Source organism: Corvus cornix, chromosome 27, assembly GCF_000738735.6.
Source record: "Corvus cornix cornix isolate S_Up_H32 chromosome 27, ASM73873v5, whole genome shotgun sequence".
Lineage (NCBI taxonomy): Eukaryota > Metazoa > Chordata > Aves > Passeriformes > Corvidae > Corvus > Corvus cornix.
The window spans coordinates 853,746-879,416 of NC_046355.1; the positions used below are offsets into that span (position 1 = coordinate 853,746).

The following is a 25,671-nucleotide window of genomic DNA, read 5'->3' on the forward strand; positions in this document are numbered from 1 at the left end:
AGCCAGAGCTGACAGCAGGAACACCCCTGTGACCTGCAGCAGGGCTGACTGCGAGCCACGAGGTGGGGCCCAGGCCCCCATTCCCGGCGCACAGGGCTGGAGCCAAGGCCTGTCACTGATTGTCTCCTGCTCTGGCAGCAGCCACAGCAGGCCCAGGGCTGTCTGGCCCCCAGCCTCATCCCACGAGCCACCCCAGACCCATTGCCCTTGGGAAGTGCTCTGGGTTCTGCTGGGACTGCCCGGAAAGCAGCTGTTGTTTTGCTCATCGCTGGTGCTGGCACGGGCTGCGGCAGGAAGCAGATCCACTTCCCCAAGCACTGGGGTTGGCTGCGGCCACGGCGCTGAGCTCAGGCAGGATGTTCCCCCCAGTCCCACTTCCCAGACCAGCTCCTGCTGCTTTGTCCCCGCTTGCTCCTGTCCCAAGCACAGCACATGAACCTCGGTGTCCTGCCATGCTCTGTGGCAGCCCGGGCCCATGGCCAGGCAAAGCAGGTGCCAAGCATGGGAATGAGCCCACCAAGAGCCCTCTGCCCCACGGAGGGACTCACCATGGGCCCACAGAGGGCGATGGCTTCGCCTTCCCCTGGCTGCCCCGAGGGACCGTCCCCAGCCGGCAGAAGAACAGGCTCAGGGCAGCACGGGGCTGCAGGGGTTATTTTATTCTTTGCTTTGGTCTATACAAAAACAACTTACAGAAATAATAAAATCTTCCATTCCTGACCCACACTCCAGTAACTGTCCATCCCTTTCCAGCTGGAGTGTTAAACCACCATCAGATCTAAAGCCTCTTTAAAAAATGCGTTAGATAAGGGAGGAGGGGATGGAAACACACCACTCACCAAAGAGAAGGGAAACGGGTTAAAATGTGCAACAAAGATCGGTACAAGGACACAGTTCCTAATGCTGGAGTCACTCCTCTATGGGGACTGGCAGGACAGGGACACGAAGTCAGCTCCCAGTGGCTGATGGGAAAGAATTAAACCTCAGACACCCCGAAGGTCCTGGGACACGGACCCTTTGCTTTCAGCAAACTCTGGGTTGGCCTGATTCAGTTGGAGTTTGCAGGAAGCAAAGGGTTTTTTTCATGTCAGATTCCTCTCCTAGAACACTAACACGCAGAACAAATCGTGGGGAAGTTAGAAAGCACAAACTTAAAGACGGCAAAAGCCGCTGGCACCATATTAAAAATAAAAAAGAAATATATATTCATAGAAAAGACTATTTTGCCAAAGAAAGATCACTAACGGTGCAGGGTTTGTGTTTTAAAGCTTCAGAAACAGTATCTTGGATGCTGGATGCAGCAGTAGGTGCTCGAAGCAGTCCCAGGAGGAAGGACCTTCTCCACAGACCCACAGCGAAGAAAACAAATCGAAAAATAAAACCTCTTGTGGGAATGGAAAAGTTTTGTCTTCTCAGGCACTTCTGTCTCCCAAGTCCTTCTCGCGAATGCTCAGCTCTGGGGCCACCCTCTTCTGCATGGAGAGAACACCTGCAGTGGCAGAGAACTCCTGTCATCCACCGAGGGGCAATTTGGGAGGAGACCAGAGCCTGAGACCCCCTGAGCCCACAGCTGATGGGGACATTGACCCACGGCAGCGCCAGGGACCCCGTGGTGGCATCAGGGACCCCCCAGCATGCCAGGTGCCATCAGCCAGCCCTGCCTCCCCCAGCCACTCATCCCTCCGCAGGGCTGAGCCCCTGTCCCAGGTGCGCTGGCAGGTACCTGGTGCGGGGCTGCGGGCAGGTTAGGCGAGCATGTGGTCAGCGAAGGGCGCTCGGACGCCGTCGCTGTAGGCATCCATGGGGTAGTCCCCATCCATGTCCATGTGCATGTCGATGGGGTCCAGGGGGATGTCACCCGAGTACATGGGGCGGTAACCAGGGTCCAGCTCTGCAGGGAAGGGATGTGGCAACCTCAGCTCCCACCGGCCAAAGACTTCTCCAGATCTCAGCCACCTCCTCGCCCCCACCCCACCGCCCGGGGCAGCATGTGACAAGTGGTGCTGCAAAAGGGACCCCCCACTCCCTAGCCCAAGGGCACCAGCCGTGTGTGTGTGCTCCCTGGGAGCTGAGCATCCCATCATGTACCCCCCATCCCCAGCAGACTGGGCTGGCATTTGACTGGCAGCCACCTGAAAGAGGTTCTAAAACCAGCCTGCCTTGGTGACATGAGGCAACTGCCCCCCCAAAACCCAGCCCACGGGGAGCCTGCAAGCCATACTCACCATCTGAGTAGGGCTCGTTGATGGGGATCATGCTCTGAGCCTACGGAAGAAGGTGGCACAATTGAAGGGATTCTTGCTCACGATGCTCAGGGGCCATGTGGTGGCAAGCCCTGTCCCAGTGGGTGCCATGACCCAGGAGCTGAGGCCACAGCCCACCCACCTCCCGCCTCCCACTGTTTGACTGTCACTACTGCCTGAGCTCTGGCTGGAGGTGCTGGCAGCAGCTTTTGGAAGCAGAACGGGGCCATCCCCTGAGGCCCTGGCTTCCCCAGAGAAAAGATCTTGCTGGGATGCTCACCGCTTCCCAGGCTGCTGGGTCATGCTTGAAGAGGGAGTTGGTGAGCTCCACGGAGACACGCTTCCTGTAGTCAGGATTCTTGTCCTCCGAGATGCGGAAGAGCACAGCGGCCGCATAGGTGGCTGTAGGGATTGGCAGCAGCCTCAGCTCCTGCTGCCAATCCCTAAAGCCCAGAGTCCCAGAAACCCCAGCTGGGATGGTGCCAGGAGAGCCCCTGGCACAGCCCCTGGCATGGCAGCACTCACCTGTGCCCTCATTCCGTGAGTGCAGCAGCTCCATCAGAGGAGCCGAGGCCCCCTCGGCATCGATGGCATCTGCTGCCTCCTTGTCCTGGGCCAGCTCGCACAGCACGCCGGCTGCCACGCGCTGGATGTTCTCCACCGGTGAGTACAGGAGCTGTTAGGAGAGATCAGCGGCCGTGTGAAGCAGCCAGCAAGGAGCCCTTGTGCTCTGGGCATGTTCTGATCCATGGGGCCATCAGCCCAGGGCTGCAGCTCCCTGTGCAGGCTGGGCAGGAGGTGGCCCAGTGCAGCCCCCGTGTCCCCACAGGCCTGACCTGCACGAAGAGAGGGATGGTGTTGAGGCGGAAGATCTCCATGCGGTTCATGGGGTCCCGGGCCAGGATGTGCAGTGCCCCTGTGCAACCCTCCACGATCTCTTCCATCTTCACTCCATCCTGCCAGGGAACAAGAGCTTAGCCAGGGCCCCCACATGCCGGGGCACAGCCACCTGAAGTGTGGGCACAGGGTACCCCCGGGGACAGGCTGGGTTTTGGGGTGCCAGGCTGTGCTGGGAGCAGGGCAGGGGGGTGGGGACTCACCGTGTACGGCTGTTGTGTGCCGGCAGCCACGTGTCGCTGGGCGTCCTGGTGAGCCTTGACCAGCAGCTGGACCAGGCGGGGGATGACAGCGGCCTCCTGCAGCGGGGCATGGTTGGCCGGACACAGGGCCAGGTTGCGGATCAGGCCTATGGTAGCCTGGAGGAGAGGAGGAGGGAGGAGAGATTTGTCTCAGCTGTGGATCAGAACAGCATGTGTTCCCCAAGACACCCACTGGCTGGACCCCTCCCCATCTGTCCCACCCCATCCCCTCTGTGGTGCAGGCTGACTCAGCTGCGCCCAGCACTGGATCCATCCCCTCCACAGGCTGAGCATTGATTCCAACGAGCACCGGGCACGAGCCACTTCCATCATCAGCCGCTGTCAGGGACATGACCCAACAGGAGCAGCCACCATCACTCCATGCACGGCACCAGCTGCTGACCCCCCTCAGCAGCCCATCCCACCACAGAACAGCAGCCGGGGGCTCGCTCCAGCCCAGGCACCGGCCTCATCCTGCCCCCAACCTCCCTCTGGCCCCTTACCTTAACCAGCGGCCACTGGTTGGGCTGGTTGAGGAGCTTGACAATGGCAGGGATGCCATAGTTGAGCCGCACTGAGTTCTGCGCCATCTCGGCCTCGGGGTGCCGGCTGGTGAGGTGCCGCAGGGCGCAGACGGCCGGCTCGGTGATGTCCTCCTTGTCACCTGCCCGCAGAATGGTGTGGATCAGGGCCTCCACCCCGTTTGACTGTGTCACCAGTGTCTTGTTCTTGCTGTTGTTGCAGGTCAGGTTGGAGAGGGTGCCAGTGGCACAGGTCAGCACATTCACATCATCAGAGCTCAGCTGGTTCACCAGGATCTTGAGAACGCCATCCAGGCCCTCCTGCAGGAATGGGGACGGGAGGTGAGAGCAGCACACACAGCCAGACCCAAGCTGCAGCCCCGCATCTGGCCCCACGTGCCCCCAGCAGGCAGCAATGGGCGGTGTTCCTGACTCCCACACAGCTCCTTTTCCATCCCCCCACGGCTCCTTTTCCATCTCCCACAGCTGGAGCTGCTCCTTCACGGTGAGCCCCAGCCACTCTGACATGTGCAGTTTCACTCAGAGTTTAATGTCTCCAGCAGCTTTTCCCTGCTGGAATCACACTTCCCATGCCCCCGCCAGCACTCCCCACACAGTGACAGAGTGACCCCAGTCCTGGCCATGCTGGCCAGCAGCCAACAGAGGGACAGGAAGGAGTTAAAGCGCCACGACCATTTCCTCCTTCAACCCTTCAGTCATCAGAGCCAGGGATGGTTCTATGACAGCCAAAATAGTTTCCAGGCTGCATCAGAGCTAATCCACATGGAGCGGCCCCAGCAGATGGGAAAACTCATCAGGAGGCAGCAAAGGGCTGGAAGAGCAGACCCAGAGCAGGGCTGGGGTCACCTCTGCACTGGCTGCAGGGCACAACAGTCTTGGCAGCTGCTCTGCTGGCAGCTCCCACAGGAGCCGGGCAGGCGGCCAGCCCAGGCCAGGCTGACAGAGCTCCCGATCCAGAGCAAACTCCGGTGACACCCGCTGAGTGACCGCGGTGGCCTCGGCCCCACACTGGGGACACGCAGGAATGCTGGCAGCCAGCTGGCATTGGCAGGGCCACGGGCAGTGAGCAGCCCACCGTGAGGCAGGGCAAGCCCTGCTGCAGGGTAACTTGGGCACAGTGGGGCATCCCCTCACCCCGCCAGGCACACGTGCTGCTGCAGCTCATGGAACGGGGAACACACAGCTTTGGACTCAGCCTGGCATGAGCAGCCCAGCACCCGGCACGGCCACGGCTCCGAAATGCGGCGCTGAAGCACAGCCAGGGGTCCCGCAGACTCACCTGTTTGGTTGCCACGTCAGAAAGGTTCCGCAGGGTCCACAGGCAGTTCTGGACCAGCCTGGGGCTGGAGCTGGTCAGGTGCTTGCCCAATGCCTGCATGCCACCTGCAGGGAAGGGGACAGCCCTATGAGCACCCTCAGCCATACCAGCAGGAGGACGAGTGAGCGGCAGCAGGGCTGCATGGGCTGGGCATTGGCCACTGCTCCTGTACATGGAGCAGTCTCATGGCTTGGCAGAGGCCAAATGTGGTGTGTGAAGAGCTCTCGGACAGCCAGGATGGATCCTGCCCACACACAGTGCCAGGAACATGCCTCAGTAGCCTTCACAGCAGGAATCCAGGCCAGCACAGGTGGCTTCACCCGGCTGTGCCAGACATCTGCCCATCCCCCAGACACACGGCAGGATACATCCTCAGCCGCATCACCCTGACACCACCATCCATCCTCCTGCAGCTCTGCCCCAGCCTCTCTTACCAGCCTCAACGATGGCAGGTTTGTTGCTGGGACACACCGACAGCACCTTGAGCACGCGGCTCGTGGTCCAGAGCAGCTTCTCATAGTTGTAGCTGCGCATGATCTGCACCAGGGCCTGGGGTCCTCCGTTGGCCAAAATAATCAGCTGCAAGACAGAATCCCAGAACAGTTTGGGTTGGAAGGGACCTTAAAGACCACCAAGTTCCACCCTCCACCACAGACAGCAACACATTCCACTAGATGAGGTTCCTCCAAGCCCCGTCCAACCTGACCTTTAACGCTTCCAGGGATGGGGCACTGAGAATGGAGGGTTGGGGTGTGGCAGCCCTGGGCTGCTGGGACTCCCTCTCTGGATTCCCCAGCTCATGCCAGGACACAAGCCAGGCAGGAGCTCCACCCCCTTGGCATGCAGGAATGCTCCGGTCACCTCGCCAGGGACACACGAGATGGTGGGGTCTCCACCGCTGCCTCCTGCACATCTGTGAGGTGCAAAGCTGGGCAACCACCCCCCTGCTGCCCTCCCCATGCCACAGTCAGTCTGGGATCCCCATCCCACCTTGCTCTCCTGGTTCCCGTAGGCCAGCAGCTGGAGGCAGTCAGTGGTGATAGCCAGGAACTTGGGGTTGTTCTTGTTCAGCAGGGGAACCATCTTCTGCAGCCCGTCAGCCAAACGCACGGCCATCTTGGCCCCCTCCTGGTACAGCAGCAGGTTGTGCAGGGTGGTGATGGCGTAGAAGAGAACCGACTCGACGGGCGAGCTGCGGGCGGGCAGCACACACCACATCAGCGCAGGAGCTACACCAAACTCACCAGGCTGCAGTAGAGCTCCCAGGGCTGCCCCCGAGCCCAGCATCCACCAACACCCTTCAGCAAGGCCCCAAACAAGCCCACCGTGCTGCATGGCCCCAGGGAAGGGACACGTCAGAGCCTGAGCCCCGTCTCTGTGGTCAGGGCAGGGGGGGATGTAGCTGCTCCCCTCCTCCTGCCCCCGTGCAGGCTCCTTACGCAGCAAACCCTAGGGGTTTTCACAGGCTCACAGTCTCCCACTCCCTTGTTTTGGTGAGCAGGAGGACCCATGCTGAGGGCAGCATGAGCCCTCCCTTCCTCTGCTCCCAGCCCAGGAGGGGCTGCCAGGCTCTGCCATCCCCCCTGGAGTCCCCACCACCACTGTGTACCTCAGCATCCTGACGAGGGCTGGGATGCCACCAGACTTAAAGATGGAGAGCAGGCCCTCGCGGTGGTGCGAGAGGTTGTGCAGGATGCTGGTGGTGCAGCGGGCGGTGTCCAGGTCGCTGGTGCTCTGCATGGTGCGGACCACGGCCGCCACGATCTGCGGCGACTGCATCAGCGCGCGGCGCGACGCCTCCTTCTTGGAGAGCTGGTTGACAATCATGGCTGCCTTGCTGACAACCACCTGGAGGGAGAGGAGCCAGTGTGTGGGAAGAGGTCCCACAGCAAGGACAGGCTGCAAGGTGACATGGGTGGGCAGAGGTGGGCTCAGTCCTGGTGCAGGGCGGAGGCAACCAGGAGTTTGGCCAAGAGGAAGGAGATAGACATGGCCACAGAGCCTTACAGGGATGGGAGCCCCTCTGTGCAGCAGCTGAAAGCCCAGAGACACCTACAGCAAACGTAGTTCCTTACCGGGTCCTCATCGTTGAGCAGCTTGGTGAGCTCCGGGATGGCACGTGTGGCCAGCTCAGCATCATCCTGGTAGTTGATGAGGTGCACAATGGCTGACTTCAGCATCTGGGAGGGCTCTGCCAGGCGCTGCACATTGGTCTGCTGCCCCTCCAGCTGGGTGGTGATGAGAAGCGAGCGGTCCTCCACTGTCTCGGGGTACATGGCAGCCCGGACACGCTGGGCACGGGTCATGGCCAGCTGAGCCTCCATGTCCGCTGCAGGGGTGGACAGGGAGGCAGCGTTAGGCTCTCTCCAAGCAGCGCTCCCAGCCCTGCTTCCCAATCCCAACTAGATGAGCAAGAGCTTAGCGCAGTAACACCGGCCACGTCAGCAGTCCCAGCACGCTCTGCACAGAGCTGGAGCTTCAAAGCGTAAACAGATACGGCAGCACAGAGATAAGACAACACTCAATTAGGCAGCATGATGAGGCAGTTGTCACACAAGGCCCATTAATTAAAAAATTAAGGATATTTGCAACTTGGGACCAGCTGGCACTGGAAAAAAGGAGAACACTGAGGCCTTCCCCATCGAGGACGCTGAGGTGTGATACTGCAGTAGCCACCCATGGTCCCCACCTCTGCAGCAAAGGGACTGCACAGGGTCCTGTGGGGGACTCTGATCCCCGCGGGAGCTGGCAAATAAACCTTCCAGGGCCTATTGCTGACAGGGAACTGCACAGGCAAGCAGAACAAACCAGCCCCCTTTGAGGGGATAAAGCTGGGGGAAGCATCTCCTTCGCTGCAGGCTGCGGCTCCGTGTCGTCCTTGCCTCAGCGGGAGAAGCCGTGGCAGTGGCGCGGTGTTACGGCACACACTGGCAGCTCTGTCAGCCACACTGGGACAGGCTTCCCAGCAGGCAGACAGGCAATAGAGCAGGTGGCAGATCTGTGGGCCGGGATCAGCTGTTCCCATCTCAAGCCAACCCGCTGGCGCGCTCGGATGTGTGTGCAGCTCAGCGCCAGCGCAGGCTGGCTGCACCACCCCCGCACGAGAGCCTCTCGGCGCTGGGAAGGAGGACAGGAGGGAGTGTATTTTAGGCAGCAACAACTCCCAGGGTGTGGAAGCCAGCGTGGAAGAGTGCCCAGAAGCAGCATGGCTACGGGGGAGGAAGAGGAAGGCAGGAGCTGAGCAGCTGAGCCCGCGGATGTGCTGGGCCCCACAGCCCCTTACCTTGTGCTTGGCTCTGGCCCTGGTTCCCTCCTTGGCAGTAACTCGTGGTGGTCGTCTTCTTGATGGTGTACTGCTTCCCATACACCTCGTCATCGTCCCCGAGGCACTTGCTGCTGACAGAGGGCACCTGCGTATTGACGCCGGAGTGGATTCCGGAGTCGTAGGTGTAGGTCTGCTGCCACTCCGTCACCTTGATCGGCTGCTCCATCATGTTCATCACCTCCATGGCTGCTCTGCGGGGTGGAGAGGGGAGAGTTTACATCTCCAGGAGAGCCCAGGTTACCACAGGACCCTCTTGCCCCTCTCCTGCCCCTGAGTGGCACGGCAGCCCCCAGTGCAGCAGCTGGCCCCTGTGCAGCCCACGAGCAGATGGAGCCGATCCCTATCTGCCCTCCTCCCCCACAGGAGATGAAAGGCGGCACCGGGATGACGAACCCAAAGCTCAGCACTTTGTTGCTCGTGTTCAGACATGAACCGTGGCTGCATCTCACAGCGCTGTGTCTCACAACACCGTGTCTCACCACTGCCACGGCCAAGGTGTGGGCAGGCTCTGCCTGGCACAGTGGGACACCACAAGCTCCAGGGTCCCCTGGCTGCCCATGAGCTTTTTTAAGACCCCTTTCCAGAGACAGGACCTGCAAAGAGCCGGAGACACGCCAGGAGCTCCAAGCTCCATATGGCTGGAGCTCCAAGCATAAAATGAACTTTTTTAGAAGCTTCCTGGGACACTCCTAAAGCACCTAAAATAAGCAGGCAAAGCCACTGGCTCAGCTATCCCATGGGTGCTCAGCACCACAGGCGCCCACGGTGTGGTCTGGGGCTGGGCACTCCCCACTCAGCACTGGGACAGGGCAGCCCGGCACATCCCAACACTCAGGACAAACCAGCCAAGGTTGCTTCGAGCAGGGCTGGGCTTTCCTTGTCTTTAATTTGGGGATACAAGGGGAGGGAGGATGGCTCACGGATTAATGCCTGAGCTCACTCAGGGCTGTGAGTCACCAGCCCTGCATCCAGGCCTCCGGCACGGCCTGGGGGGATGGAGGCAGGCAGGGAGGGAGGGTCAGAGGCAGGCAGGGAGGGAGGGATGGAGACAGCACCCGCCCAGCCCTCCGCTGACCCATCACCCAGGCACCCGCCAGAATTCCTATCCCTTCCCGGCCGCGCAGGAGTGGAATGAGTCAGAGTTTCAGAGGCGATAAGCAGCGAAGGGAGCAGCTGCCGCCCGGCATACCTGGGCGCAGCAGCACCCACTTCCAAACAGCCTAATTACCACCTGCACCGGCCCCGATTCCTGCGCCGGGCTGGACCGGGGCGGCCGCGCGCCCCTGGCTCCGCTCCAGCCGCGGGCACAGCACGGAACCCGCAGGGACCAGCCGGGCTGGGGCGGCAGCCTCGGGCCCCAGCACCCTCCTGGGGGAGCGAGGAGACGGAGCTGAGCCCCCCGCCAGGCCGGCGGCTGAGTCAGGGCGTCGGGTGGTGGCCGAGGACGCGGCTCCGTGGGGCGTCCCGGCGGGGCACGGCGCGCACGGGCTTGGCACGGCTCGTCCCACCGCTGCCGGCTGTTCCCAAGGAGCGGCTGAGCCCTCGGCAGCTGCACAGGCCGGCGCTCGCAGGGAGGAATCCCAAGCCCTCATTCGCGGGGGCAGCGGCCAGATGGGAATCAGGAGCCCCGCCACGCTCGTCCCCCCCGGCTGGGTGCATCCTGCAACCCCCCGCGTCCAGCCCCAGCCGCCTTCCCGGAGCCGCGGCAGGGCGCTGCTCCTGCCAATCCGATATTTTTTGAGCTGTCAAGCAGCACTGGCAGACTCAGAGCAGCTATAATGGGCTGTGCATAATGCACGGTGGTCAGGCGATGGAGGGACCCGCTAATGGAGGGCGGTGGAGGCAGGGCCTTCCCGCGGCGGGTGGGAGCTGGGACAGGATCAGTGGGGCAGGACAGCGTGTGACACATGGTGCCAGGGGCGAGAGGAGAGGCAACTCTGCTCCCCACCCCGCGTCGCAGCAGGGATGGGCCGGGAGAGCCCCAGTGCCGAGCTGGGAGTGCCGCGGTGCTGCACACCCGCACTTGTGTGCTGCTGCATTGGTATTTGGGAGGGCAAGTCCTTCAGCTGGCTCATCCCGGCCATGGTTGGCAGAGTCTCCAAATTGTGTCGGGAAGCTCAAAGAGAAGCAATAGTCATGCCTTATGAAGTGTGGAAGCGGTAGGCAGGAGAGGGCTCTGTGGCACTGACAGGGCACGTCACCACGGTGCAGGAGCTGGGTGAGCCGGCACCCATCCCACATGCAGAGCCCCAGCAACAGGGCCCCAACACTCCAGGCAAACACTGGAAAGCTGACCTGGACAAGGTGGGCAGGAGGAGAGAAAAGATCACACGACCAGGGCCAGGGCAGGGACCCCGGGCAGCAGCAAGACAGATCTGGCAGGGGCTGATGCTGCTGCACCACTGCTCAGCAGTGACATCCACTCCAAAATTTACAGGCATCAGACAGGCACTTAATTTTCCAAACCTCCAGCAGCTGGGCTCAGACACCATACAGAGCCTTGCATTATGCATGAGCCACCCCTTCCGTCTGCACCGCGGCACCCAGGGACATCAAAAGCCAGCACAGCTCCTCGAGCTCAGACATGAGCTCTGGTGATCGGCCCCAGACAAGCTCCAAGCAGGAGAGCGGGACCAGGAGCCACGGGCACTTCACTAAACACAGCATTTGTCCTTCCCCTGAGCATCCCCCTAACAGCGTTTGCTCATCACCACAGGGACCAGAGAGGCCAACAGCACCCGAGCTGACAGGGCCAGCGGAGCAAATGTCAGACACTCCTATGGTGAGCAGTGACATTTTCTGAACCCTGTGACAAGCGTGCCCTGCTCATCACCCAGTGAGGGCCAGACACTGACACAAGCTTCTCCCCCATCCTCCACAGCCTGGCTCTGTCCTCAGGTGTCCTCTCTCCTCCTCAGCAGACTCAGTGACAGCGGCACCAGCATGATGGTTATACCTGGCTTCACCTTATCAGGACCCATTCCCTGGCAATGCTTCTAGGGAAGTGCTGTAGCTGGGCAGGACCCTCATGCAGGAGGGAGAAGCAAGGAGTTATTTCAGGCACACGTGAAAATACCCACACTGGAGGGTCAGCCATGAAGCAGGGGGCATGTCTGGGTGGGCTCCAGCCCTCCCACATCAGGCCTGTGGGCAGGACAATTGCTGCTGAGCCCAGCCCTTATCTTCCCCTCCCCAGGCTGGCAAAGCAGGAAGGGGAGAACAGTGAGGGCAGAACAGTGCCACCAGACCTCACCTGAGCCCCACTCCACACAAACCTGGACCCCAGGGGAACATGACTCACTCCTGGGAACAGTGAGAAAATCCCCCAGGAAACACTGGGGCAGATGTGGGGGACCCCTCAGAGGGGACAACAGGTTTGGGGAGAATCTCCAGCCTGCTCCCACCCTATCTTAGGGAAGGGGCCAAGATACCTGGGGGGCTTCAGCCATGGGATGCAGGACAGGCAGGGGCTTCAATCATTCAAGCAGGGCACTGCCAGGAAAAGGTTAATCCCTCTCCCACCACTTCCCGCAGCCAGGAAGGCAGAGGAAGCTCCCGCGGCTGTCGGGCACCGGCCAGCGGCTCATCCGCCCCCAGAGCCATTTGATCGGCGTCCAAGCAGCACCGGCCCCCCGGGACACCGTCTGCGGAGGAAGTCTCTGGCAAACATGCAGCCCCAGGCCTGCCTAGCCCTTCTCACCAGCTGCTGTGAAGCCTTCAGCCTCACCAGGCAGGACACAGCCGGCAGACAGGGCTGAGCTGCCCAAAACACCAGCAGGAAAGCCACGAGCACTGCTTCATGCAGAAATATCTACTGCCCAGGGGCTTCTCAGGGAGCAGCAGTCCCTGGGGCAAGCAGCTGTGATCCCCAGTGTGGGGTCACTCCAAAGGGAGCAGGTGGGGGGCACAGGGCACCCTCACAAGCCCCAGGCAGGGGCTGTGCAGGACCAGGCACTGGGTCCCAGGGTCAGTGGGTGTGAGGGGCAACCTGAGCTCATCACGTGCAAGTGTGGGTGCCAGCAGGGGCCTGCTGGAGCCCCCCCAGAGCCCCATCCTCACTCACACCCTCCAGGAGCAAAGTGCAACACTACTGGGGGGGCCCCTCATGCAGCCGCAGCATGTGAGGGGCTGAGCTTGGTGGTGGGAGCGTGCAAGTGGCTGCAATTACAGTCACTGAGGTTTTTAAGGAAAGGGAAGAGGCAGTTAAGGCAATTCAATAAATGCAGCACAAGAAAAGACTCTATTTTAGAAGCACTTACGCTACACACAAGCCATCTCCGGTCTCCCCTTCCTGGAGCAGCCGGGGATTAGCAACTGCCCGCTCAGACAGCCCTGGCCTCGGCAGCCACAGCAGAGTCTTCCCACAGACAAGGGCACGCAGAGCCTGATGCACTCTGAAGAGATGCACCTTGAAGTCCCCCAACACCCACAACCCCTGGCCAAAGCTGCTCTGAAGCGACACCAAAGGCTGACGAAGCTAGGGCAGCCGCTAACGAAGCCCCTGCAGACGCTGTACAAAAGCTTCAGTGGTTTTGAAGAGGATCCTCAGGAACACACAGCAGGAGCAGACAGAGAAAGGAGCTTGTCAAGACCTCACCCGCATCAATGGGAAGCGTTCGAGTCAGATCCCAGCACCAGGAGCCCTTTCAATGGGGCTTTACAGGGAAGATGAGTGGAAGAATTCAAAGGAGAACGAGAGCAGCTTGAAGTTTAATGAGGAGGAGACAGCAGTGGGGGATCAGCCTCTCGTTAGAGCAGGCAAAACCACTGGCCTGGCCTTGCACACAAAGGAGCCCATGGCCTTTGTGCATGGATGTTCCCAGGTCCAGAATGTCTCCTCGCTGCCCCATCAGCTCTGACAACTTCGGGGCACTTCACAAGGGCAGTGGGGTGCGGGAGCTTCAGATCCAGGCGCCTTCACTGGAGGGGACTCTAAAACCTTTTTTATATTTCATCTACCATGGTGTTGTTACATCTGAGCTGCTGAATGTCCCATGCAAAGTCCCAGCTCCTGTTACTGGGGGTGCTGCACACCCTGACCAGGCTCTGGCAGCAGAGCAGCCCCAGAAGGCGGCAACCCTGCCACGACCTGCTGCACTCAGCTGATGCTCTCCATCAACCCAGAGCATGTCCCCAAAATGCCTCGCCCGCACCTGAATTAACAGCTCCTGACAGCTCCAGCACACGCCAGGCCCAGGCTGTGATGTTTTGGCACGTCACATCACAAAACGACACAGTATTATCCATCAAGTGCTCTCCCACTGCAAGCGCATGCACAGCACTGGGCATGACACCCACCCCCCGCTCCTGTGCAAGGGGCAGTGCCCACAGCAGGACCCTCAGCCCAGGGAAGGTTTTCCCAGGGACACTCACCTGCCAAAGACCCATTGTGGGGTCTCTGGCAGCGCATCCCCCTCCCCACATCCCCAGTTGCTGGCACAGACATCTCCAGCTGCAGAGGCACCAGGAGCAGGATGACCCACACGGGTTCATCCCTTCCTCAGTTAGAGTTTGCCGATTTCATTAGAATCATGTCAGGGAAAGATGGGAATTTGCCACTTGTCCATGGAAAGGCGAACTGGCATGGTGAGATTAATCACAATTACTCCATCTGGATAAAAAAATCAAAATCATTATTTTGTTTCAATGAGCACAAAGAACAAGTTGTTCTTTAAGAACACTATAATTGCAGGCTCTGGACCTTGCAGGCTGTTCCCAGCTCCAGCCACGGCATCCAGGACACAGGGTTTGCCACCTGGCCCTGCCAGAGGAGCCAGGACAGTGGGGAGGGGCACAGAGGTGCTGAGCCCCGGCTTAATTTCTCCATCCGGTTGCATTACAGCTGCAAAGTTCAGACGCTTCACAAGAAATTATCACCAACAGCCGTCAGCACCCGGCCTGTCGGAGCAAGTTAATGATTTGTCACCAGGGCTCTGCCCGCGCGTCACCACGATTACGGCAGGCTCTGCCAGCAGCCAAAGGTCTCTCCCCCCCGCGCGGATGCACACGCGTTTTGTCCAGCCACCCACCCCCAAAAGCCACACGGGACCCCAGCGCATCCACCCCACAGGTTCTGTGCCCCTCGACAGCACCGGGGCAGCCCCCCTGGAGGGCACTGCCACCCCCACCCCCTCCCAGTCTGATCAGCCAAGCGTGGGATATTGGGAAAACACCGAGCATTCCTCCGCCACCAGCCCCGGGTCTGGGAAGGAGGCCGAGGACTCGCTGGGAACAGACAGCACAGATGTCACGGGCTGCCCGACAAGCCCCGGCAGCCGCGGCACAGGGCTCCTGCCCTGTTTCCAAAGCGATTCCGGAGCCGAGAGTCCAAGGCGTGCCAGGATGCCTCCAGGCCCGCCAGCAGCCGCAGCAGAACCCATCGAGGCTGGTGTATTTAGAAGGGTATTTCAAATCTCTGCTTAAATAGAAACATCTTCACCTCCCCCCCGAAACGATCGACGAGCCGGGTGTGGCTGCAAAGCCAGCCCTGTTTAAGCACAGACCTGGTGTTCAGGTCAAGTTTTAAGCTTTTTTGGAGAGGCTGCACCTTCCCACCGCCTTGCCCACCACTTCATCAAATAGTGTCCATGAGCAAAGAGGGGTAAAACCAGCCCTCCCAGAGAAGAGAATGCGATTCAAGGCACCAGCGCAGCCCTGGTGTCCTCCCGAGCTGCCATCCCCAGCTGTTTCCATTCACACAGACCCACTTGGGACACCCCACAGGACTGAGAGTGACCACCTACCCCCAGCTCTGAGTGATGCTGGGTGCCCACACACCCTGTCTAGATGGGGAAGCATCATCTGAATTCCGAGGTAGGCTTTTACTACTGTAATAGATACTACATTTCTTTTTAACTTCTGTTAATTAGAAACCAGTCTAATTTAAACCTTCAAAACCAGCACAAGCGTCGGTACAGATGCTGCAATTAAAGTTCTGCAAGTTCTCTACGCAGAGGCTCTGCTCCCCCAGCCTGCAGAGCGGGGCCAAGGGCAGCTTCGCTCCCAGGCTCTGCCATCTGCGAGCGGCAGCGCGCCCGGCAAAAGCGCCGTCTTAAATCCCGGAGATCTGGAAGTGTGATAAAAAGCCAAATCCCATCAAGCGCTCCCACACCAAACCACAGTCTTGAAGGGAAACCGTCCTCCCGGGAACGAGCTGAGCTGCAGGAGCCGTGCAGCTGTACCGCAGTGCCTGCCCGGCTGCGAGGGCTGAGTAAGGGTTTCAGGTGGGGGAAACAAAGGGGTGAGTTAATGGGATTAGGGCAGCAGCGAATGAGACACTGAAATGCGGCACCGGGACCACAGGGGACATTCCCCAAGGTCCCCGGCTGCAGCCCGGCCACGACTCACCCGCGCTGCCGCGGAGGCTCCAGGCACGCTGCACAAACTACTCGCACACCCAGCCCCAGGAGACCCCTCCCAGCAGCCCGGCTCGTTCCCCCCCCCACCCCCGGGGATGAACGCGCTTCCTGGAGCCGGCAAGGACACGGCACATCGCCCAGACAATAGAATGTAACGCCATTGTCTGAGGGAGGGCCCCGCGCGGCCGCCCCACCTTCCCCAAGCGCCCTGAGCTCTGGGGACCCACGGCTGTCCCTGCTCCCGCACAGCAGCCACGGTGCTAGGAGGGAGCAGCCACCGCGGCCAGGAGCTCTGTGCCTCCCCGTCCTGATGGCCAACTTGTTTAAGCCAAATTAGCAGTAAAATGTGTTTTTCATGACACTTCAAGGAAATCCTCCAAAACAATGAGCGATCACAGGCTTCAGATGTGCAAACACAGTTCCAGTGGGTGCCCTGCACCCTTCCAGCCAGCTCCGACACCGACAAGGACACAGAAATGGACCCCTATAATTTTCCCATCGCCGTTTCCGGCTGGGCCGGACACTCCGAGAGCGGAGCCTGGAGCAGCCCCCGCGGACACTGCACCTGCCCTGGATGCGGCGACAGCCCGGAGCAAACGCCCCCGGCACCGCTCCAGCCCCATCCCCGCGGCAGCTGGCAGCGAGACGCTGCGCCCCCGGCTCCCCACCAGCCGATGGCAGACGGACACCAGACCCGCGAGCGTCGGGGCTGGCACCAGTGCCAAAACCAGCACGACGTGGGCTGGAGCAGGAGGTGAAGCAACCGAGGGGGCTGTGACACGGGGCGTCCCCAGCCCCCACCACCCTTCTGGTATGGGGAAGCTGAAAGGGAACATCAAACCAGACATGGGACTCACCCAGGCACTCCAACAGCGTTACGGGGAAGCCGGGGGTGCGAGGACTTACAGCCTGGCTGGAGAGGGTGCAGGCTGACGCCTTCACACCCGTGCAGGCACGACGGTGGCGCAGGTCACCCTGTCCCGTCCCCAGCAGCAGGCGTGCCCTCCTGAGCGTTCACGCTCCTCTCCCAGCACACGTCTCCCCTCGTTGCCCGTATGACAGCCCACGTTTGCCTTCTCCGGGCAACTCCCAGCAACGTTTCAGCATTATCCTTTCATCTGTGCTGTAAACCTGATTAATTAAGCTAATCACTCAGCGAACGCAATTAGAGCGCTCTCTCCTCTCTAAACATCAGACGAACAGCCAAGTTTCGCTCCCCCCGCCGTTTCCCGGTGCGGATATCCGCTGTCAGGGGCTCAGCTGGGACCCCCCGTCCACAATGTGCCCAGCACCCCTAACCCGCGGGGGGCTGTCTGGGTGATGTCAGGTCACCCGCATCCCCCTCTGCCCTCTCAGCCCCCAGATCCCACATGCCCGGCGGTAGGCGAAGGGTAGCCCCGGCCCCGCGGGTAGGGACGGCGAAGCCGAGGCGTTCCGCGGTGGCCTCGAGAACAGCACGCAGTGTCCCCAGGTGTGACTCTGGGCACGGAGCAGCCCAGTTTGCGTAAGAGCCCCACAGCACCGGGCGAGCGCCGTGCCAGGGCCTCGCCCGCCCAGAGGCAGCTCCGGGCGGGGCCGGGGATGGGGACAGAGTCGCCACCTCGCACCGGAGCGCGGAGCCGCGACTCCTAAACTGGCTCCCGCGGCACTGGGAAGGGGTTGGGACAGCCCAGGGCAGCCCGGCCGCCCACGGGAGCCCCGGGGACCCGCCCAACTGGCCCCGCGCGGAACCGGCCGAGCTCACGGGCAGCCCTGCCCCAGACGGCGGCAGCGGAGCCGAGCCGGGACGCACGGTACTGCGCGGTCCGGACACTCGGGTCCTCCCCGCCCCGGGCGCGGCCGCTCCCCAGCCCCGCACGGCGCAACCCGCACGGCGCCGGTGCACCTCAGCCCGGAACGACCGACGGCCACAGCCCTGGCCCCGTTCCGGCCGCCCCAACTCCGCTCACCGAACCGCTCCCCGCCGCGATCTCCGCCAGCCCGGTCCTCCGGACCCGTCCCCGCTCACCAGAGCGATCCCTGCCCGGTTCCGCTGGCCTATCGCCGCTCACCGTCGCCTCCCCACGCCCGATGCTCGCTGACTCGGCTCCAGTCACCGTCGCTCCCCGTGCCCGGTGCCCCGCCCCGCTCACCGTCGCTCCCCGTGCCCGGTGCGCCGGCCCCGCTCACGATCGCGCTCCCCGTGCTCGGTGAGCCGGCCCCCCCCTCACCGTCCCTCCCCGCCCGACCCCCGGTGCCCCAGCCCCGCTCACCGTCGCTCTCCGCCGCCCGCCCGCTCCTGCCCGAACAAAAGGCGAGCAGCGCCCCGCGCCCCGCCCCGCCCGCCGCAGGCCCCGCCCCCGCGCCGCCCCGCTGCTATTGGCTCCCTCGCACGCCCATCAACCGCTCGGCCCGCCGGGCCCCGCCCCCGCCGGAGGTGTTTATCCGCTCCCCATTGGCGGGGGCGCGGCCGCCCCGCCCCCCTCCCGCAGCTGATTGGACAGCGGGGCGGGGCGCGCGGGGCGCGGCGGCGGGAGAGGAAGGGCGCGGCAACGAGGGGACCACCTGGGTGACGTCAGTGGGCGTGGCCAGGTGGGGCTGGGGCGGGGCCGGGACCCGCCCCTGGGCAGGGCCGGGGGCGCGGGGACCCCCCCGGGCCGTGCGGGGACCCCCGGGCCGTGCGGGGACCCCCGGGGCTGGAGCGCGGGGGCGGCAGGAAGAGGCGTTCGGGAAGGGCTCGGGGCTGCCGGCGCTGCGTCACCCCGGTCCCGCCGGACCGGTCCAGCCGGGTGCTGCCGCCGCGTTCCGGGCGAAGCCGCCGTCATCCAGTGGCCGAGTCATCCATTGCATAGGTTCCAGCCCACCTCGGGACCCCCAGGTGTGGGGAGTAGGAGGATTCGACCCCGGGTGAGGATAAGGAGGGAGTATCCTGCACCCCCGCTGCCTGTACGGTCCCCTGCCACGTCTGGCTGTGAGCGCTGCCAGGCGGGGATTCTCAGCTCCGGAGGGAGGTGAGAGACAGAGCTTCCAACGCCCCGGCAAGAAAAAGGGAATTCATCGCTGAGCGCTGAGCGGGAGATCCGGAGCACAGCGAGAGAGCTCCCGGCACAAGGAAATGGGCACACGGCACAGCACGGCAGGACATGGCAGGGCAGGGCACAGCGCAGCTGAGGTGTCAGCCAGAAATCTCATTCATGCTCCCTCTTGGTCAAGGTCGAGGGTGTCAGGGAAGCGCAATGATGCCTTCACCGTGTAACCCATCGCTTCCTGCAGCCTTGCCCCTGCGTCCCCCTGCATCCCATCTCCATGTCCCTAATCAGTCACTCTGCATCCCATCTCTGCACCCCTGGCACTGCCCCGCAGCTCGACTCTGCGCGTCCTGGGGGACAGGATGGTGGCCATGCTCGTGGTCACAGCCCCTGCTGGAGTCACACCATCGCTCCCAGAGCTGCTGCTCCTGCCCGGCACTCCCAGGAGTGATGGATGCAGCCAGCACCTGCACATTCAGTGGCTGCAGGTGGGAGCAGGAAGCGACCCCAGGCACCCCAGCTCACGGCTGCAAGGGGCTTTGCCTGGTGCCAGTAGGTAAGTGGGAGCAAGGAGCTGTCTTCTCCACGTGAGTGTGGGGCTGGGAAGGGGACACGGTGCCCAGGTGTGTGTCAGAGCAGGGCGGAGGCCCCGTCGGCCCAGTGCCACCCTCGCCCAGCTGTTGGGAAGATCCGTAGGCCTTTGTCCTCTGGTCTGCGGTGCCAGCGCTGGGCTGAGTGCTTCCCGCTCATCCTTGCGCGGGTGCCGCTGGCCACACCCCACCAGGCTGGCGCTCCCACCCGAGGTGGCTGTGACCCATCGGTGACAAACCCCACTCCTCCCAAGTGATAGGACAGCCCTGCCTCGGTGCAGGGGTGCAGTGGGTGCTCCCTCCCAGTACTGCTTCCCCAAGCCCTGAGCTTTGCCCACGGGTCTGGGGGCTCAGCCCCTGCCCTCCGCCCAGTGCCCTGCAAAGCTGGAAAAGCCCCGGTGAATAGGGGCTCCAGGCAGGACAGGGTGGGGTGCTGGCAGCCTCTTGCCACCCCCTTCCTTCCATTCCCATCCCTTCCCTCCCCCGGGGCCAACGCTGTGATTCAGCCTCTCAGTTTCAGTCCTCACAGCCAATTTCCAAGCCGAGCGGGAGCACGGCAGGGAGGAGCGAGCGGCCACACGCTGCCCGACGCCTCGTGCCTAGGACTGGCACAGGCTTGTCAGCACCAACGGCGACCCCCAGTGGGCCCCAAAACGCCCTGATGCAGGCAGGAGGGCGGTCATCCCACCCTGACACCCCCCACCTTCATCGGGAGATGCAGGCTGCACCCTCTGATCCTGGAGCAGGATGATGCACCCGCAAGGAGCGCTGTCACAGCGATGCACCTCCAAAACACCCATCAGGTCGTGTATATCACACCCCACAGACCCATACGGGGTAGGACACACTGCCCTCTAGCCCCCTGCAGCTCCCTACCCCACCTGACAGCCTCCCCTGCACAATCGGGGGGTCACGGATCCCAGTGTGCTTGTGGCCCCCTCAGGGAACCCACAGCCTCACAGGAGCCTGGCTGCTCTCATGGCCTCCATGGGTCCCCAGCCCCACAAGTTCCCCCCAGGTCACCTGTGGGGACATCCAGGCTCAAACTCATTCCTTCCTCTCCCACAGCAGGGCCTCTCCCACCCTGAGATTCTGGATCCCATGGTGGCAGCACATGGAAGGTGGAGCCAGCCATGAAAAGACCAGTCTGGATTTTATTAAAAGTTCAGCACCAGTAAATATATAAAAAGAGCAACTGTGCAAGAGGGGAAATCTTAAATTAACGGAGCTTAAGGCTAGAGAGGGCTGGTGAGGCAAAAATTCAAGGCACAGGCAGGGCACGGGCACCACAGCCTCACCGGGCTGCAGCCCTGTGGTGACACACGGACGTGGCACACCGGGAGCCCCCTGTAGCACCAGGCCGAGGAGTCCAAGGGGACCTGGGCTATGGGAGCTGGCAGATTGCCTGGGAGGCCGGAGGAACAGGAACAGGACCCTCAAGGAGCCTCGGGGAAGGGGCAGGACCAGCTCCAGCAGCACCGTGCATTGCTCCCAGAGTAGGGGCAGCCCCCTAAGCCCCTCAAGACAACACAGAGGTTGATCCTGATGCATCGTCCACAGATCCTGGGGAGCAGCTGACGGACACAAAAAACCCCAGTGCTGTGGGGCATCACTGCTGGTCAGGGCTCCTGGGGTATTGGGGGCAGGGGTGGCCCAGGGGAAGCTCCTGGGCAGGCAGGGAAGTTCGGGGCTGCTGGTGTTCCACTGATGGGAAGTGGGCTGTGCCAGGGCAGCAGACATCCAGGTGGCAAAGGCAGCCCTGCTGCAGGATGCTAGGCAGGATCGGCCCTTCCCCACGAGTCTGAGTTTCTACCAGTGGCTGGGAGGAGCCCAAAGCCCGACATTCCCGAGATGGCATCACAGAGCCACCACCATCCAGCTCAGTTGGTGCCGGGTGCCCCTTCACCTGGCTCATCACAGGATCTCTGCAAACAAGGAGAGTTTGGTGGCACCAGGGATGTGGGCAGCAGACCCCCCCACCCTACAGCACGGCCCCCAGCCCTGCTATCAAGAACCTTGGTCATCTTTGTCTCCTTTGGTCTTGGGCTCCTGCCACCACTCCGCGAAGAATCCCTCCTCGTAGTCACCTTCGCCCTCGAACTCGCCATCAGAGGGCAGGTCCAGCACCTGTGGCTCCTCACCGCCATCCACCTCCATCTGCAGCACGGAGGGCAGGAGGAGGCAGGGGGGCTCAGTGGCCTCATCCGCAGTCTCTGCTCCAGGGCTGGTTTGGGGGGTCAGATCCCCCCACCTGAGGAAGGTCCCTGCAGCACCCACACACACCACCCAGCACCCCCATAAGCACCCCCTTAAGCACCCATCGGGGCCATCAGGTACCTCGTCATCATCCTGCAGGTACTGCCGGGCGAATTCCAGCATCTTCTTCTGGGCGGCCGTCTGGTTGTGGTACCGCACCGCTTCCTGGGCACGGCGGGGGAGAGCGGCTGTGTCAGGTGCCGGTCAGCACAGAGCCAAAGGACGGGGGGCTGGGGGGTCCTCACCGGCCGTGGCTCGAAGTCCTCCTCCCGCAGGCGCCACCGCTCGCGGTGGAAGCGGTAGTAGACCAGGTTCTGCTGCATCACGGTGTCCCCCGGGTCAAAGAGCATGTAGCTGGAGACGCTGCGCACCGCGTCCTGCACATCGTTCACTGCGGGGAGCAGCGCCAGGTGACACAGGGGTGACATCCCTCCCGGGGCCCACAGCACCCCAGGTGCCCCGGGGCACAGTCCCCTGCTCCCGCTGGCACTCACGCTTGTAGTAAGCGAACTGCAGGTAGTGGTACATGGTGGCCACAAACTTCTCCACAAAGTAGCCACCCACGTTGGGAGTGAGCTCGGTCTCGCAGTCCACCTTGCATTGCAGCACGCTCACAAAATGGTCTGGGGGGAGATGTCAGGTCCTGCACCCCTGATCACCTCCCCAAGTCTGCCGTCCCCCAGCCCTCCACTACCTGCAATGGCGGGGTAGAAGTCCTTGAACTCCTGAAGCTCGTGGGCGCCCTCACAGCCAGCCAGACAGTCCTCGTACGCCTTGTAGTACTCGGCCAGTGCCTGCTCCATGTCGGCTGCGCTGCTCCGGAAATCCCCGTTGTTGTACAGCTTCACTGACCGCACGAATATCGGCTGCCGAGGACCACTGCTTAGTGAGGAGAGCCGCTTCCCTCGGGGTTTGGCAGGACCAGGTGTGCTCCAAGCCCTGGGGAGCTTCTCTCCTGCCCCAGCCCCATCCCCATCCCCTCCTTACCTCATAGGGCTGAGCTTCCAGGTCGACCAGGTATTCATCCACATCCAGCATCGTCCTGTAGTAGTTCAGGTACCTCAAGGTCATCTCATGCTTGGGGTTCTTTTGCAGGAAGGTGTGGGCAGCAGACACAGCTTTCTCGATCTTATTTGACTGTGGAGGGAGGAGGAGCTGATGCAGAGACCTGAGCCAACGCTGCAGCCAAGGGGGCCTCAGCACCCAGGCAGACCCCTGGGCTGCAGGACAGAGGAGTGATCCTTGTGAGGAGCAGCCCTGAACCCACAGTGCACAACTGTCTGCTGGCAGCGATGAACAGACAGGATCTTGGAACAGGGACATTGCAGGTAACTCCAGCCACACCAACCTCCCCATCTGTGCCCATGTGGGCGCAGGGACAGCTCGGCCCCTCATGGGCCCCCACATCCAACCAAGAGTGATCCATGTGGTGTGAGGTGGATCCACATGGTGTGGGTTTGACCCACACATCCCCTCTTCTCCAGCACTGCCACCAAACCTGGCCAGCCACCCCTGCTGCTTTATGGGCTCTCAGGTTGAAGCTTCAGGGGAGTGAGACAGCAGGGAGGGGGGTGGTTTGGATGACCCATCCACGAAATGGGTTTGGGCCAGAGCAGCAAGAGGAAAATGCATTAAGGATGAAGCCAGGCTGTCCCTCACTGCTGCCAGCTGAGTGGGGCTGCAGCACTGAGCGCTAAAACAGCACCCACAGTGGCAGGCAGCCAGGGACCAGGACTCTGACCAGGGGACTGTCCCCTGCCAGAAACACTCTGGCCAACACATGGGCACCCCACGGGGATGCCTTATGAAACCTCCCTCCACAAAACCTCCCTCCACAAAACCTCCCTCCATGTCTGCACTATGAAGCTGAGCAAGTCCTTCCTCCTGATGGAGCATCCAGACACGTGTCCCATCACAATGACAGAGGCACTGGACCCTCCAGCTCAGGCCCCTCAGCTGGGACAGCCCCTGTGCCCTCTCCCCAGGCAATGCTCTGCCTGCCCAAGGAGACCTTGGAGGACCAGGGCAACACAAGGTGGGGTAGAGAGACACAACCACAAGGGCTCCCCAGTCATGGGTACACCCCTCACGTTCTGCCTGATGTGTCCCAGATGATGCTGACGTGCCACGGCTCAGGGGCAGGATGGAGGAGCTGGTGGGGAATGCCAGATGGGGAGGGAAGGAAAAGGGAGGCACCTGACAGCAGGGTGCAGGATGGGGGGAGCAGGGTTCAGGGGGCGCAGGGATAGAGGGGAGTGGGGTTCAGAGGGCGCAGGCTGACAGTGTAGGAGGGGGCACAGGATGGGGATGCAGGATGGGGGTGTTGAAGAGGAGGTCTAGGATGAGGGGCACAGGATGAGACACGGGAAGGGGTGTGCCCAATCGGGGGCAGAGTGGAGGGGTGCAGGATGCAGGGGAAAGGTCAGAGTGGTGCAGGATAGAGGAGCAGGACCCCCCCACTCCTGCCCCCTGCCATTTGCATCGCCTCACCTTGAAGAGCGCATAGTGCAGGTACTGGTAGGGCTGGCGGCGCTGGAAGTCGCGCAGGGTCTGCGCGGGGGGGTAGCGCAGCTGGAACACGGGCAGCTCACGCTTGCAGGCGCGCAGGCAGCCGGCGCGGAGCAGCAGCCGCTCGAAGAGCCGCAGCTCCCGCTCCCACTCCCACGCGGGGTCCCGCTCCCCGCGGGGCTCCTCGGCCGGATCCTCTCCCTCGGGGGGCTCCCCGGCGCAGCGGCGGTGGCAATGCGCCTCGCTGTCCCGCAGCAGCCTGTGGAGCCGCAGACTGGCCTCCAGCCCCTGAGCGCTCTCCGCCCATTGCGCATCCGCGTACTGCTCCAGCGCCCGCGCGTAGGCGCGCTGCAGCGGCTCCAGCGCGGCCGCGGGGAACCCGCGCACGCTGTACTGCTCGTACTGCGCCGCGCACAGCCCCGCCGCCAGCACCGCCAGCAGCAGCGCCGGCAGTGGACCCGGTACCGGCACCGGCACCGCGCCGCCCATCCCCGCTGCCGCGCACTGCCCGCGAACCGCGCAGCGTCCCCGCACCGCCCCGCGCAGCGCTCCACGCCGGGCCCCGCGCAGGGGGCGGGCGGCGGGGTGGGCGGTGCGTGGAGGGCGCGCAGGGTCTTAGTGCGGCTCCGCCGGCCCCGCGGGGTGCGCGCAGGGGCTGCGCGGGGCGCTCGGGGGGTGCCCGGCGCTGCGCACCACGGAGTGAGTTCCTTCAGTGGCACCGTGCGCGGGCGGGCCCCTCCGGGCCGGCGGTGCCCGGAGGTGTCCCCGCCGCTGGCCGGTGCCAAGCCCGAGGCCACACGCCCTGTGCCGTGCCAGATGCCGGCCCCAGAGCTGTCCCATGCCAGGCCTCGGCATGGCCACACTGGCCCCTGCCCAAACCCAATGCTTTGTCGCTGGCTGGACGGTGGCACGGAGGGATGGATGTCACAGCGCGGGGCAGGAGCCAGGACGCTGCTGAGGTTTCTGCCTGCGGAGCAGAGGCTGTTGGCAGTGCCCAGTGCCACACACGGCTGTGGTGCCACCACCCCTGTCAGCACTCACTTGGTGCAGAGTGAGGCCCTGACCCCGTGCCATGGGGAGAGCCCCGAGTTCCCTCAGGCTGCTCCAGGCAGCGCTGAAGTTGCTCAGCCCCGGTGGGGTGTGTTGGGGGGCTGCAGAGCACCCCGGGGCTGAGCTGAGGGAGCTGGCAGTGCTTTGCTGGAGCTGTTGCTCTCACTGGTAGCACTGAGCCCCAGAGGAGCTGGGTTGGGGTTTGGGTTCAGGTTCAAGGCCTGTTGCATTTCTCACCTGGCACTTGCCAAAGGCTCTTGCCACGGGACCTGTTTCCTGCTGATGGATTTGGGGAAGCAGGGATGTGTGGGCAACACCTCCGTGAGCCTTTGAG

General features: G+C 62.7%; 2 protein-coding genes across 5 annotated transcripts; both read right to left on the reverse strand.

The window, feature by feature from the left end:
• Positions 1–636: 636 nt before the first annotated feature.
• On the reverse strand, positions 637–18,237 carry LOC104697751 (junction plakoglobin). 4 transcript variants are annotated; one of them, XM_039565615.1, is made up of 15 exons: positions 18,178–18,237; positions 8,526–8,758; positions 7,318–7,571; positions 6,852–7,090; positions 6,233–6,434; positions 5,677–5,821; positions 5,204–5,307; positions 3,886–4,224; positions 3,344–3,499; positions 3,080–3,199; positions 2,769–2,919; positions 2,524–2,645; positions 2,226–2,265; positions 1,724–1,891; positions 637–1,489 (listed from the first exon to the last, which is right to left on the reverse strand). In XM_039565615.1, exons 2-14 carry the CDS (start codon positions 8,749–8,751, stop codon positions 1,746–1,748), a joined length of 2,244 nt encoding a protein of 747 aa, XP_039421549.1. In that variant the 5' UTR covers positions 8,752–8,758; positions 18,178–18,237; the 3' UTR covers positions 637–1,489; positions 1,724–1,745. The 4 variants fall into 4 exon arrangements, with proteins under 4 accessions (XP_039421549.1, XP_039421551.1, XP_039421550.1 ...); XM_039565617.1 differs by lacking the exon at positions 18,178–18,237 and adding an exon at positions 17,977–18,001; XM_039565616.1 differs by lacking the exon at positions 18,178–18,237 and adding an exon at positions 17,934–17,958.
• Positions 18,238–20,657: 2,420 nt separating this feature from the next.
• On the reverse strand, positions 20,658–24,812 carry P3H4 (prolyl 3-hydroxylase family member 4 (inactive)). The gene is made up of 8 exons (XM_039565844.1): positions 24,270–24,812; positions 22,767–22,916; positions 22,474–22,645; positions 22,274–22,402; positions 22,025–22,170; positions 21,861–21,944; positions 21,539–21,680; positions 20,658–21,448 (listed from the first exon to the last, which is right to left on the reverse strand). The coding sequence occupies exons 1-8, from the start codon at positions 24,774–24,776 to the stop codon at positions 21,438–21,440; spliced, it is 1,341 nt and encodes a 446-aa protein (XP_039421778.1). The 5' UTR covers positions 24,777–24,812; the 3' UTR covers positions 20,658–21,437.
• Positions 24,813–25,671: the final 859 nt, after the last annotated feature.